At 43.4% G+C, this 16,055-nt stretch overlaps 1 protein-coding gene across 1 annotated transcript in view; it reads left to right on the top strand.

The window, feature by feature from the left end:
* Positions 1-15,812, top strand: part of nkain1 (sodium/potassium transporting ATPase interacting 1) — a 512,964-nt gene extending 497,152 nt beyond the window's left edge. The window contains exons 7-8 of the mRNA XM_078567413.1: positions 11,881-11,900; positions 15,410-15,812. Of these exons, the coding sequence (XP_078423539.1) occupies positions 11,881-11,900; positions 15,410-15,441 (52 nt within the window). The 3' untranslated portion in view covers positions 15,442-15,812. The remainder of the gene's footprint in view (positions 1-11,880; positions 11,901-15,409) is intronic.
* Positions 15,813-16,055: the final 243 nt, after the last annotated feature.

Below are 16,055 nucleotides of genomic sequence, written 5' to 3'. Positions count from 1 at the left end.
TCTTGACCTCAGCACGCTCTGGCCTTTGGAAAGGGAGAAAAATATCATCCGAAGTCCCTGAGATTTTTTTTGGAAAGTGTATGCGTCAGGGTGTGCAGGGAGGGCACAGGGCCTGGCTATGTTTATTCTATGGACCTCCAACACTTAGTGCCTAGGGTCAGACCCTAGGGTCTCAAGAGAGAGTCGGAGGGTTTTATGCAGCCATATTCCCAATGTCAGTTAGGGGGGAAAGGAGGAGAGTTGGCATAGAAAAAAGAAAAAAAACTTACTTACATTTCTGTAGCACCTTTCTCAATCTTACGATGTCCCAAAGGCCTTTACAAGCAAATTAAGTGCTTTATGAAGTGTAGTCACTATTGTAGTGTGGAAAACGCAGCAGCAAATTTGAGCACAGCAAGATCCCACAATCAACTGTGAGATTAATGTCCAGAGATGTTGGTTAAGGATAAATATTGGTCAGGATACTGGGAGAACTCCCCTGCTAATATTCTATGCTAATGGTGCTGTGGGATCTTTTTACGGCCGCCCGAGAGGGCAGAGGGGCCTCAGTTTGGCATCGCAACAGAAAGACGGCACGTCCAACAGTGGGAGTGTCAGCCATGATTGTGCGCTTAAATCTCTGGAGTACGAAAACTTAACCAGCCCTCCCCGCCACCAGCCTTAGCACATCTGGAGAGTGTACTTTGCCACTGGGGACAGTTGCACGTTGCCTCGTGTAGAAATAACTACCCCAGAGGCAGGGCCGCTGGGAGCTCCTTATTGCCTGCCCCTGGGGCTGAGGACCAGTTCTTCATCCTGCTCCCTCTGTTGTTGTGATGTCTGCTTCTTTCTCTTCCTCTGTTCATTGAATCATAGAACCTTGCAGTGCAGGAGGAGGCCATTCAGCCCATCACACCTGTGACAACTCTTTGAAGGTATGATCCAAATAGTTCCACATCCCTGCCCTTTCCCCATAGTCCTGCAAATTTTTTTCCCTTTTTCAGTATATATCTAAATCTCTATCCAAAATTAATATTGACCTGCTTCCACCACCCTTTCAAGCAGAACATTCCGGATCATAACTTGCTGACCACATCTCCCCGTGTGGTTCTTTTTTTTGACAATTATTTTCAAGCTGTGTTCTCTGGTTACCGACCCTCCTGCCTGTGGAAGCAGTTTCTTCCCATCTACTCTGTCAAAACCTGTCATAATGTTGAACACCTCAGTTAAATCCCTCCCTGGCCTTCTTTGCTCTAAGGAGAACAATCCCAGCTTCTCATCTTCACAGGGAACTGAATTTCCTCATCATTCTCCGCAGAAATCTGCAGCGTGGCAAGTTCAGTTATATGTGAATCAGATGCGAAGTTCACCATTACCAATATACATCCCACCAGATCACTTATTACCAGTAACATTTATTAATAAATATTGTGTCCACTGAACACTTATTAAATCCCCCACCTGTCGCCGCACTCTGATTAATTAAAATTAGTCTCACATGTTTAATCCTTTTGAGTTTTGAAAGGCCCTTTCTACTTGTAAGATGGGCACATCTTTCCTTTCAGATCACAACTGGGAAAAAATATTTCTAATAAAACATTGCAAAGCCTTTGAATCTTAGACACAATTTCTAAAAAGAGAAAGCTTGGGCCAGATCGGGGAAAGAACCTTAAGAAATGTATAATCTTCTGAAGAATGAAAAACAGTGCTGAGATTTTATATCAATGTTTATGCATAAATTACCATATTTGAACTAAAGCTGGAATAATACATGTCATTTCAAAGTAACAGTGAAATGAAATTAGTTCTTGAATATGAATGTGTAATGGATTTTTCTTGTATCCCAAGCTATATTTTTCCCTTCTCTCTCTTATCCAATCCATCATCAGTTTCCCTTAGGAATGTAGGAAGTACGAGCAGGAGTAGGCCATTCGGCCCCTTGAGCCTACTCCGTCATTCAACTAAAGCAAGGTTGATCTTGTACCTCAAAGCCATTTTTACGCACTATCCCCATATCCCTCGATATCTTTAATATCTAGAGATCTATCGACCTCTGTCTTGAGCATACTCATTGACTGATCCTCCACAGCCCCCTGGGCAGAGAATGCCAAAGATTCACCACCCTCTGAATGAAGAAATTCATCCTCATTTCAGTCCTAAGCCTCTTATTCTGAGACTGTGTCCCCTGGTTCTAGACACCCACCCCTGCCACCACTGCCCCCTACCCCTCTCCACTGCAAGCCATTCTTCTAAACTCTATAGAATACAGACCCAGTCTTCTCAATCTCTCCTCATAGGACAATCCCACCATCCCACGGATCAGCCCGGTGAATCTTTGTTGCACTCCCTCTATGGCAAGTATATTGTTCCTTAGATAAGGAGACCGAAACTGTACACAATATACCTGGTGCGGTCTCACCAAGGCTCTATGCAACTTAAGTATTCCTCTTTATTTCCTCTTTCCCTTTCTCTCCCTCTTTTTTTCAACTCATCTTCTGCCTTTAACTTTTCCAGTTGATGGGACTTAACAAATGAGGGTACAGAGAACACAAAGAGGTAGTGCAAACCCTTTCAAATCATTGGTTAGGTCACAGGTAGAATACTGTGCCCAGTTTTATAGTCTGCCTACTATAGGAAGGACCTCAAAGTTTTTGTAGAGGGTGCAGAAGAGATTGACCAAGAGGATACCAAGGTTGTAGTTACAAAGAGAAACTGGAGCTGTTTTCTTTAGGAGGAAGAAGATTGAAATGAAATCTGATAGAAGCACTCAAACTGCTGGAAAAGTTATTTCCACTGGTCTCTTAGAGGGCATTCCAGATCATCAGCAAGTGGGAAGGGATGGACCTCTGTCCACAGAGGCCTTCTTGGCATTCATTTATATTTAAGGTGCTTGTTAAATGCAAAAAAAAGTTGCTTTTGAGAGGTGAGGAGAGGTTTCTTTTCAGAGAGGGATGTTAAGACAGGGAAAACAGTGAAGACAGCAGAATCCAGAATAGCTGCTCAAAGGGAAGTGGGGACATATTTGAAAAAAAATTAAATTTTTGAAGAGTTTCGAGGAAGGATAGGAATGAGCAGGAGAGGACTGGTCCTCCCATACGGGATTTTTCAGGATTCCGGCCTGAAAGGAGGGTCACTGGTAAAGCAGCGCATGGGGCGCACTCAGAAAACCTCCTCATTTCCTACTTGAGCAGTCAGGTCAGAGAAGACGTGGATAATTCTTTCCAAGAGATGGTACAGGGGCAAGGCCTGGACTAACCATCTCCTGGGTTGTGAAATGCAACCACCTACCCCAATTCTTCCCTCATCTTTTTTTTTTCATACTCCTCTCTCTCATTTTCTCTCTATCCACCTCCCTCTCTCTCTCTCTCTCTGTCCTGTCTCTCTCACTCCCTGCCCCCTCTTGCTGCCTTTTCTCACTTGGCAAACTGTTTGTATGGGCAGAAAGTTTAGCTCAGTGGGTGGGCGGGCGAGCGCACCTGACCCGCTTGAGCATAAAATGACACGCGGTGATGTTGGGCGAGGGTCCCGATGTCACTGCGCACGCGTGTGATTTTTCGGTCGGCGGGCACGTGTAGGAGTCTGCAGCGCGCCGCTGACAATTAACAGGCCTGTTAAGACCATTAATAATTAAATAGAAATTCCTGCTGCCTGTCCAACCTTACAGTTGGCGGGCGGGCGGGCGAATTGGCCAGGCGGCCTTTGGATTTTCCATGAAGCTTCACCCACGGGCGGGATGAGGTTTCCAACAGAAGTGAAAAACACAACAAAAAATGTTTAAATCTCATTGACAACATCTCCCTGCTCATGTGACATGAGGGGACATGTTTTTTAACATTTTTTAAATTCTCTATTTGTGTTTTTTAAAAATCTTCAGCCCCCCCCCGGGCAGCTCTGTGCCTTTTCGGGGAGCTTTCAGTGCGCACATCCACGCGTACGCGCAGATTCGCGGGTTCGCCCTCCTCCCACCCCCCCCACCCAGACAGCGCTCAGCGCGTGATTCACGCCAGCTGGCGTTAGTTGGCCAGTCAGCCGTGAAATCGAGGTTGAGGCCCCATCGCGGGCAGTGGTCTGCTTCGCGTCCGCCCAACGAGGTAAAATCCTGCCCGATGTGTCACTGTCTCCCTCCCGCTTCTCTTATTGTTTCCCCCTTTTGTAATATCAGCTTCTCACTCTCTCTTTTATGTCTTCCTGTGTGGATTCCCTTTCTTTTTCTTTATTCTTTTATGGGAGGTGGGTGTCACTGGCAAGGCCAGCATTTGTTGCCCATCCCTAATTCCCCTTAAACTGAGTGGCTTGCTCGGCCATTTCGAAGGGCAGTTAAGAGTCAATCACATTGCTGTGGGTCTGGAGTCACATGTAGGCCAGACCGGGTAAGGACATCAGACTTTCTTCCCTAAAGGACAGCATTTTTACAACATTTGATGATAGTTTCACAGTCACCAGACTAGCTTTAAATTCCAGATTTATCAATTGAGCTTAAATTCCACCATTGCTGTGTTGGGATTTGTACTCATGCTCCCCAGACAGCGCATATGGATAACTGGTCCAGTGACATCACCACTACATCACCGTCTCCCCACGTTTTCTCAACATTCTGCACTCTTCCTTCTTCCAGACACCCAGAACTAAAAAGGAACCCCTTCTATTAAAACATAGGTGAGAGTAACCCACCTCCTGACTCCCCAAAGCCTGTCCACCATCTACAAGGCACAAGTCAGGAGTGTGATGGAATACTCCCCCACTTTACTGGATGAGTGCAGCTCCCACAACAGACAAGAAACTCGACACCATCTAGGACAAAGCAATCCACTTGACTGACACCCCATCCACCACCTTAAACATTCAATCCCTCCACCACCGACACACAGTAGCAGCAGTGTGTACCATCTACAAGATGCACTGCAGCAACTCACCAAGGCTCCTTCAACAGCACCTTCCAAACCCAAGACCGCTACCATCTAGGACAAGGGCAGCAGATGCATTGGCGCACCACCAGCTGCTCATTCCCTTCCAAGTCACAAACCATCCTGACTTGGAACTATATCGCCATTCCTTCACTGTCACTGGATCAAATCCCAGAAATTCCCTCCCTAACAGCACTGTGGGTGTACCTAACCCACAGGGACTGCAGCGGTTCAGAAGGCAGCTCACCACCACCTTCTCAAGGGCAGCTAGGGATGGGCAACAAATGTTGGCCTTGTTGGCAATGCCCACACCCTATGAACGGAAAAAAAAATACAAACCTGTTAATTCCAGTTTGCCTTCCTTCAGGCTGCTTTTGTGAAGTTCAATGTGAGGGCCTGTCTGCAATGCCCAGGGACTGTTACTATGTCATGGGCCATTGTATAGAACAGCTTCCCACCATTGTGCTGTGCTCCAAAAAAATCAACAAGTGCAATTCAACAAACACTTTCGTGTGGTTCATGCAGAACAACAACAACTTGCATTTATATAGCACCTTTAACATCATAAAACCTCGAAAGGCACTTCACAGGAGCGTTAGCAAACAAAATTTGACACTGAACCACACGAGGAAGTATCAGAATGAATGACCAAAGCCGGGACAAAGAGGTAGGATTTAAGGAGCATCTTAAGAGAGGTAGAGAGAAATAGTGAGGGTATTTCAGAGCCTATAGCTTCAGCAGCTGAAAGCACGGCCACCAATGGTGGAGTGATTCAAATACCAAAAGTTACTTTAGCAATGAGGGAAAAACACTGGGGTTTATTTTTACTGTGATAGAATTGTCAGGCAGGGAAGTTATGCTCAGCTTGCAAAGAACATTGGTTGGACCATGTGAAGTAACAGTGCACCATTCTGGTCTCACGTTACAAAAAGGGTATAGAGGCACTGGAGAAGATGCAAAAAAATTATTTACAAGGATGATGCCGGAATTGAGGGATTATAGTTACCAGAAGAAACTGACCAAGTTGGATCTCTTTTCTTTAGAAAAGAGAAGGCTGAGGGGTGACTTGATCAAAGCCTTTAAAATGATTAAGTGGTTTGATAAGGGCAGACTTAGAGGAAACGTTTCTGCTTGTGCAGGGAACCAAAACTAGGGGCCAAAAATACAGGATAATCAGCAGTGGGGAAGTCAGGAGAAACTTCTTTATCCAGAGAATGGTTAGAATGTGGAAGTAGATACCACACGGAGTAGTGGAGGTGAATAGCATAGGTGCATTTAAGGGGAGCCTTTATAAATGAGGGTAGGTTATGCTGATAAGGTCAGATAGAGAGGGGCGTGAGAAGGCCTGCATGGATTATAAACACCGCAATGGACCCATTGGGCCAAATGGGCTGTCCCTGTGCTGTAAATTCGATGTGACCTCAATTCAAGCTGGGTCAGCTGGCAACACCCTTGCCTGTGAGCCACCAACTTCCACTCAAGAACTTGAGCACATCATCTAGACTGCAACTACAGTGCAATATGGAGGGAGTGGTTCCTGGTTGGAGCTCTATCCTTCAGATGAGATATCAAACTGAAGGACCATCTGACTGTTCCAGCAGTTCAGGCGGAGGTTAGATATCCCATGGTACTATTTGGAGAGGAGCAGAGAGCATCCTTTAGGTGTCTTGGCCAACAACCCTCTCTTAACAAAAACTAGTGCCTTTCACAACATCAGGACATTCCAAAGTGCTTTATAACCAATGGAGTACCTTTGAAATGTAGTTCCGGCAGTAACGTGGGAAACACACCAATCAATTTGTGCACAGCAAGCTCCAAAAAACAGCAATGAGGCAGCGAATTGTTTGTTTGTTTGTTGGGGGATAAAAATTGCCCCAGGACACTGGGGAGAACTCCCCTGTTTTCCTTCCGAGTAGGATCTTTCATTTCCACTTGAGATGACAGGTGGCATCTCGGTTTAATATCTCATCCGGCAGACAGCATCTCTGTCAATGTCATGCTCCCTCATCGCTGCACTATCGCGTCAGCCTCCATTACGTGCACAAATTTCTGGAACGGACTGGACGGTTGAGTGACAACATTATCGCGGCGTCATTGTATCTCAGCAAGGAGGAGAAGAAGGGACATATTTAATTTCATATTATCTCCTCACCATATCTTTCTTGCCTCCTCTTCAGCTGGTGGACATGCCCAGATTTTCCTGTGGCAGTTCTAGAAGTAACCTCCAGGGAGTGTCCCAAGAGCTGTATAATGATGACTCTCCCTCCATCCTTCCCCTCAGCCAGCACCATGATATGGCTGAGAGCCCAGGGCCTGCTAGGCTCAAGCACCAAGATATGAACACTCCAATAGCAGAGGGAGCTAACGTATCAACAAAGTTTTCCACCTGTGGTGGGGGGTAGGGCTGGGGGTAGGGGGTGGGGGGGAGGGGGGGTGGGGCATGTGGAGTGTGGAGTCCAAATCTAAGAGCTATAAATATAAATTAGTGATCAATAAATCCAATAATTTTATCCAGAGAGCGGTGAGAATGTGGAACTCGCTACCACACAGAGTAGTTAAGGGGTATAGTCTTGGAGGAGTTAGATAAATATATCAGGGAGAACGGGATGGAAGGGCTGAGGTGAAGTAGAGATGGGAGGAGGCCCATCTGAATCAAAAGCGTCAGCACAGATAGGTTGGGCCGAGTGGCCTGTTTCTATGCTGTAAATCCTATTGACATCCCACCAAGATGAGTTTAATTGGTGGTCTTCCTGAATTCACCATGTTGCAACCCTTCCCACTGACTAGCTCCAATATGGGTTATCGACTCTCCAGGTTGTCCAACATGTAAAAACACTAAGAAATATTTTAAGAAGCAATTCCTTTCGGTAACCTCTGGCACTTTTAATACAAAGCGACTCATCGCAAAGAGGTTTGGTGGGGGGTACCATTTGTCATTCTACTGTTGGAGAGAGAAAGGGAGAATTCCCAGGTCTGGAACACTGGATTGTAAGTTCAAGCAGAGAGAGTGTGAGCTGACAGCTCTGATTAATTACGCACACGGTGCGGGAGAGCACAATATGCAATAAAGTACAATCTCAATAATTATATTTTAATTAATATTTTCAGTGTTATTTACTAACACAATATTTTACAGATAGGAGGTTCATTTATCACATGGCGCAGTATCTTTGAAAATACCATGTAATTAATTTGTAACCTGCAGAGTGTTTACAGCTGAAGCAAAACCGTGTAGGAAATTGTTGGGAAGGTTGTATTTATAGCTGCAGAACTCTCAACCTTTCTCATGTACAATTGGCTCTTTTATTCTTCCCGTCAAACTGATGTTAGGCCTGAAAAGTTGCAAATAAACGATTTCTCTTTGATCAGAGAGGTTTTCCACTCTCTTCTACATATATGCAGAGACTAGAGATGGTTCTGCTTAGGACACAGAAGGTTCAGGAGATATAAACTAGAGGAGTTCAAGCTCATGAATTGTTTTTGTAGAGTAAACGAGAATTTGTTTCCACTGAGAGAAGGGTCAGTAACTGCACCCACCCCCCTGCACCCCCCCACCCAGAGGGACACAGATGTAAAACAATTGGCAAAAAGGACCAGAGGTGAGATGTGAGGAAAACATTACCCAGTGAGTTATGGTGATCTGGAATACACTGGCTGAAAGGGTGGTGGAAGCAGATTCAATACTAACTTTCAAAAGGAAACTGGATATATACTGTCCTTGAAAAGAAAAAAAAACTTACAGGGCTATTGGGGAAAGTAAAGGAGAGTTTGATTGGATAGCTCTTTCAAAGGGCTGTCACTGACCCATTGGGCAGATTGGCTTCCTACTGTGCTGTCTGATTCTATGCTTCTGTACTTTTGCTGTTTGGATAGAAATCAATCACACTTCACAAATTCTCCCTCCCTCTGGAAAAGGAAGAAACAAGTGAAGAGGGCACTCAATAGCATGCATACCTCCCTCACATTGTGTTAACTTAGCTTTATTACAATTTCACAGCTCTTCCTTGAGGCTTTTAATGCTCTGTAACAACTCTGTAAAAAGAAATCTTTTTATTAAGAGCTTCCGTCTCACTGAGGCTAATCCACATCCAACAACCTGCTTTGAAAACTCTGCTCACATTTTGACAGCTGGGACAAAGTGCACCACAAGCAGCTGAGATAGTCCACAACATTCTAAAACAATTAACAGCATTTGAAATAAAACCACCCATAACATTTTTTTTTAAAGTAAATTCGCCCCATCTTCCAATGTTAACAGATCCTTTAAAAATTTCCAAGGATCTGGATCTCAGTTCTGAGGTGTCGTGCAGGCAGCCCTCCCTTCCTATAGCCCCTCGGTACTTCTAATTGGGCACCAAACTTGCCTCCCAGCCAGTTAGGCCACTTAAATTATGAATTACATCACCAAAGCGACTCAGCAAGGGCACAGTGTTGGGGGCCTGGAATTCGTCCGAGTTTCAGGTTCCCTACCCCACCGCGAAAATCCGGCCCATTGTGTCCAGCAGAGAGTTGAAGGAAAAGAAAGGACTAAGTTCCAAATCCACATTTCACCTGTTTGGTTTGGTTTTGCCCGTAGCCCAGACAGTGGAGATTAAAGTCTAGTCTTGCTGACAGGTTCCTATGTGAATTAAGTTTGGCCACTCTTAGCCTCTGTCCTCAACCCAGCACAAAAAGGTCTCCAATTTGGCACTGATTGGCCAAGTATTGCTGTGCGACTTGGAGAAAGTGCCAGACTGGTGCAAATGGATGAGAGTTGGGGTTGAGGCATATTTTTGGGAACAGAGAAGTCGTTGCTTTATTCTGCATTTAGTTACGCCACACCTTACCTGGGAGAGCTCGACTCCGACATTGGGTTCTTGAGGTGCAAGAGTTCCGGCCCTCAACGCATCATATCCCTCAACTTGAGGAGTACAACAAATTAAATAAAATAAAACTGGTGCCAACTCAGAAGAAGCAACCACTTCCTTACTTTTCTGCCACATTCCTTTTGCTACCACCAGTAAAAGGAGTGAAATATTGTTATATTGTTTTCAGTGTTACGTCTCTCATTAAAGTCTGTTAAAGACTTGTTTGAAACATATGGTGCAGAAGAAATTTTTTCCTCTTCAAGTATTTATCAAATTCTCTTTTGTTACTGGGCTTTGAGAGGAAGAGGTAACTCTTTCGAGTTATCAACAGTCACAGATTGTAACTCTTTCGAGTACATTCACAGTTCTTGGTTTCCGGGAGTGGGACATGAACCCACAACCTTCTGATTCAAAGGTGAGGGTGCTATGAACTGAGCCACAGCTATCAGTTTTCTACTGAGGAGAATTAAACTAGCCATTTGGTTAAAGGCCCTACATAAGTCTAAATCGTTGTTGAATTGGCTCACCCACTCAGTTCCAGTTAATTCAGTATTTTCAATTATTGGATTAACTGGTTGGTATTGACATTGGTTGGAGGATTAAAAAAAACCATGCATGTGAGTTCCCTGAAGATTAAATCACTCTGCCCACTAACGACTGTCTGAGATTTTAAAGGATTTTGATCAGAATTCAGCAAGGGGCCCTTGGAAGAGATGAACAGTTTAACTGGGAACGCTCAAATGTGCGACCCGGCCACACTCGTCGCCCCCCTGTGGACAAATCACAAAACTCACTGCTGGTGTGTTTGCTTAAGTCACCGCAAGTACAGATCAGGCCTAAGCTAGCCAAGAAATCAATTTCATTAGAATTTTCTTAACGTTAAATTACCCAATACGAATGAACACATAGTTCTTAAAGCTTGATTTGTGAGGGGCAGTTTTAGCCTCACTGCAGGAGCACGAAATGGTAACTGTGGTTAAATCTGTGTTTTGGACTTCACAACCCAGAAGTTGATTACATTTGATATGGTAGATATGGAGAAGATGTTTTCGCTCGTTGGGAAGCCCAGATTGAGGGGCCATGACTGTAAAGATGATAAATTCAATAAATAATTCAGGTGAAACTTTTTTCCCCCAGAGAGTGGTTAGAATGTGGGTCTCGCTACCGCAGTGAGTGGTTGAGGCGAATAGCATAGATTCATATAAGGGAAGCTGGACAAACACATGAGAGGAAAATGGAAACGAAGACTTTGATGGTAGGGCAAGATGTGGAGGGGTAGGAGGGGCTTGTGTGCAGGATAAATACCACCATGTATTAGATGGGCTGAATGACCAATTTTTGTATATACCGTCTATGAGATTCAGAAGAATAAATATTTTGAATCCATTTCCATGGATTTATAAACCAAACATTCAAAATCAAGAATGAAGACATCAGTGAATTGAACTATTTCTGTCTTTCTGATCCGTCGTTTAATCAATTACCTGTTTTTTTCAGCTACTTGCTATTCACAGTGAGGGTTATTGTAGGTGATTGGTCAATGTTCTGCCTTTGTAATTTTTGCAATCTACACTCACCAATTAAAAGGCAAGAATAATTAGCATTTTTGTTTATCACTGTCAAATGGACAGAATTTGATGCAATACATGTGTCCGTTTCTAAAAATAGAAACACATTATGAGTCATTCTCTGCACATTTCTCGGAAATTCATTGATACATATTGTTTATTATGACATCACATTCATTACAGTGTTTATTAAAGTGAAGCACTAAATCGTAAATTTATCGCAAGCCTTCTTAAATGGATTCCGTTATCGTGAACATTTATTCAACAAACTTCTTTATTTTTCCTTTTTGTCAGAGATCCAAAATGGGACAATTCCTTAAAATGTTGTCACATGTCAATGACTTTGTAATGGATATAAAACTATTTGCAATACTCCATGACTCTTACAGAAACAGAAAGACCTTTTCCAAAGTCTTTTCCAAAGAAAGTGACTCTTCAAAGAGTTGAAAGGCTGGAAATATATTATTTGTACCCTAATATAAATTTTTGACATAAAATATCCGAGGTGTTAATTTTTAGAATGTTCAGAGCCACTGAACTGAATGATTTACAGCATGACTAAACAATTGTATTCTCTTTCAGAATTCCATCTAGGAACACAGGTAGGTAAACCTCACCTATCCATTCAAAGTTGTTCTCTTTCTTTGCATTGATTGGTTGGGCAGTGGCTGAGATGTCAATGGATCCATCACTAAACAGAGCCATCATGTCACCTCCATGTAATATTCACCTAATTTAATAGCAGAAGTTGTTGGAACTTCTTTGATTTCAGAAGTAACTAATTCATGAAAATATATTCATCTGATTGGTGGCCGCACCTCCAATCCCAGAGTATTCTTTCAGAGTGCTTTGAGTATGGGAGAATTCTTTGGGTTTGAGTATCACAGTTCAATCCTTAAGGCCCTAGGTTTCAGAACAACAGTTTAATCCTTGACTTTGGCTTCAGCGTCATAGTTCAACTTACAAAATTGGTTCCAGTCCTTATGAAACCGACAAAAATGGAGGCTGGGGCTTAAAGTGTGTAAGGTGGGAGGTGGGGCACAGAATTGGATCACCATTTAGCACACTTTGTTGGAAAGTCTTTGTCATCGTCACCTGTCCCTCAATTCGAGGCTGATGTCTACTCAGGGTCGTGAGTTTCTGCCATGGGTCTTCATGCGATTGGACAGGCCGATTCCCGACCCGCAGATCTTTGGGAACATGGGGCAGGATGTCCCACGAGGTAGTGGGATCCGGGGTGCAGGATTTGTTTCTTTTACTTCCCTACTCTGCCACCGGTCTGCTTCATCATGAAGACGTTGTGAATCAAAGCATGATGCAGTTCGATGGACAAGTTGTCGCCACTCCCTGTTGCCAGACGAATCCATTTGGAGGACAATAGCAGGAACTCTTCATTGCATTCATCGACTTGATCAGAACATTAGACCCAGTAAATCGTGAGGCTCTGTGGATTGTACTTCAAAGATTTGGATGACCGAGAAACCTCATCACAATCCTGCAATTGTTTGGTGACGATATGACTGCCTTCGTCTTGAGTGGGAGATCAGAAACAGTCTGCTTCAGAATCCTGACCAGGGTCAGCAAGGCTGTCTGATAACCTCCATACTATTTACAATCTGCCTGATGGTGACAATTCACCTCTTCACAGATCAACTACATCATTAAACACCATCTGGATGTCAGAAAGTGCACACGGATCAACCTTAGCTGAAGGCAGGATCGAACTCAGCTCTGATGCCCCCACAGTCGAGCAGCCTGTCAATACTTGCTTTTGTAGTGAGCCTAGTGGGCAAGGGAAGCCAACGGACAGCAACCTGAAGCTTAGCACCTGTCAGTGCCATCACTTGAAGAGAGGAAGAACATTTATAAAAAAAAATAATTTGCTGTAAAGTGTGTCTGCGAATTCTCATTTAGTAACAGGCTGCAGATAATAATTCGAATCACTTTAGCATTAAGTGGGTTCCATTATTACAGTGAAGAGTGAATTAAGTGGATTAATTTCTGCTTCCTGTTGTGTTACTGATGGTATCTAAAAAGGTGCTTATGGTTTGGCTTAAATAATTATTAGCATGGTTTATAGAGAAAATAGTGAAATTTTACTAAATTATATGTTTAGAGTACCTTGATCCTGTGGTCTGAATCTGTGAGGGGGATCATTTTGACTTTGTATTATAGGATAGAACAGGCAAAAGCAATTTCACATCACTCACTCCCAACTTTTTATTTCTGCCCCCTGAGATTTTGTGACTGGAGAATGCATTCACAAAATCAACTACAAAATTGGTGGAAGGATTCAGCAGGTACATCTGTTGCCCAGAGGGGAATGGGTTCTAACAAATGATCCCGCCTGAAACCTGGACCCCCTGTTCCCACTGTAGAGACTGACACTTCTGTTGAAGAGTCATTCGGACTCGAAACGTGAACTGTGCTCCCTTCCACAGATACTGCCAGACCTGCTGAGTTTTTCCAGGTATTTTTGTTTTTGTTTTCTGACACACCTGATGTTTGTTTAGAGCTTTTTCTACTCTTGTTTCTGATTTCCATTGTTTGCACCTTGATGCTTTTTACCAGCATTCTTAAATTACTCAGTAGATTTCAAATAACATGTACATGTGTGGTGTGTGCCTGTGAATGTGTATGAATATCAATGTCTGCTTGTATGACTGTGTGTTGAAAGGGAGTGTAACTGTCTGTCTGTGTGTGGTTATCAGCGGGAACTGTCTTAACGCTGATAGTGGGTGCATTACATGTGTGTTATTAACAATTGCTGTTTACATAATATGTATGTTAATACCATTAATGTGTGCATTATTTGTGTGTTAATGCCTGTTAATGAGCACATTACATGTATGTTAATGCCTCTGTGCATTAAATATTAATATCCATCAATGTGTGCATTACACACGTGTTAATGACCATTAGTGTTTAAGTGCAAGGCACATGTCTTAATATTAATTTGTGCATGTATAACGTATGTTTTTTGTATGGCTAGCATGTTTATATATCAGTGTGAATGTACATGAGTGTGTTTTTGTGCATGTCCGTGTGTATAAGTAGGTCCCTTTAAAGAATAAATAAAAACCAGGAAACAAACACACTTATACATACACATACACTTCTATACATTCACATTAATATATGTACATGCCAACCACACACAAAACCATACACATGTTATGCATGCACAAATGAGCATTAAGACTTGTGCATGTATTTATGTTTATGTGCATGTTTGTGGATGAGTGTATGGGGAGGAAGAATTCTCACAGTTTGTCACACATTGTCCAGGGTTATAATCTCACCAGTGATGGTTCTACAATCATTGTCGATATTTGAGGCCTCTTTACAACCCCATGCTCACTGGCAGCAACACTCCTGAAAATAAATATGCTGCAGTCTCTGAACAGATTTTCCCCTCCAATTATTATCCCCTCCTCTCCTGAAAATGCTGATTCACTCCAGGTACAATGACAGGAGCACAGTCTGCCCTCTACTACATTTCCTAAAGGGCTTTTTTTTTTTCACAAGTGACCCAGGATCGTGAATATTGGGGGGCTATTTGACCATAAGTGTATCACATTCTAGTTCAATCCCATCTTGGGATATCTACAAGGGGGCCAGAGGATAGTGAAAACTGACTGAATATTTTCCTTTTCTCCAAGACTAATTGCCACTGGCTTGACTATAAGCACAGATGGGCAATTGGCCCTGGGAATTCCAGGTTTCATGGCTCACTTTCACCCTCTCCCTACCCCCTGGGATTGCAAACCCTCCAGGATTACCCTGGAGTTTCCAGGAATTAGCGACTATTCTCCTGTACGCTGCAGTGAGAAGCAACAAGGAACTCAAAATCGCACAGTCATTAGAAAAAAGTGGCCTTTTTAAAATTTTCCCTGAACACCTTGTTTATTGTAGACGGGGAGGGAAAGAAGGTTTAACCATGCATGATGAAACCTCCAGGAATATGTCCAACCAGAGTTGGCAACCCCTAACACCCACTGACCCACCGATGGGGGGGCCTTTGTGAGTTTTAAAGGGATGTTTCAGAGTTGAGCTGACCCGTTATATTTTTTTGCGGGTTTAATTCACTGCTATCTCTTTTGATTTCCAGGTCAGGGTAAACAGGGGACGTCCTGGTCTTAACGAGACAGGAGCTGAGAACATGAGACACAGAGACAGTCTGCACCAACTGGCAAAAGCAGACAACGTCCGGGGATTTGTTAATGAATGAGAAAGCTCCAAGAGGCACACGGAGAAAGGCAGAGAGTGAAAGAGCAGAAGGATTGTAGGGAATCCAGACAAAAAAAAGTTCAGTGGTAACCGGTTGTAAATTTCATAGATACTTCACAGAACCCAGAGATTTTGCTATTTTATAGAATTAGACAGAAAGTACACTGGCACCCTCTGATGTTCGATGTCCATAATACCTGGCTGTATTCACAAAGCAGTTCTTCCACTGCAAGACCTTGGCAACTGCCTAAGTTAGACCAGCTTCCATGGCAATGATTAGGTGCGTTGGGCGGGGTGGGGGGGGGGGTGGGATATGAGTGAAGGTTGGCGTTGCAGAGCCCGATTAGTTCCACAATCTTCCCTATCCTGTCAAGTAGGCAGATTGGATCTAGTGGTTTGAGGGGAGGTTGTCGAGTTGGAAAGAAGCATTTGTGATTTCAGTCTCTTTGTTGAAAGGCTTTTGTCCATCGTGAAACCTTACAGCTGTTTGCAAAGATCAGAGTGACTCTTCCAATTGCAACTGGTTG

The sequence above is a fragment of the Cetorhinus maximus genome, chromosome 21 (genome assembly GCF_964194155.1).
Source record: "Cetorhinus maximus chromosome 21, sCetMax3.hap1.1, whole genome shotgun sequence".
NCBI classification, from domain to species: domain Eukaryota; kingdom Metazoa; phylum Chordata; class Chondrichthyes; order Lamniformes; family Cetorhinidae; genus Cetorhinus; species Cetorhinus maximus.
The sequence above is the reverse complement of the archived record's forward strand: the minus strand, read 5'-3'. Positions and strand labels throughout refer to the sequence as shown.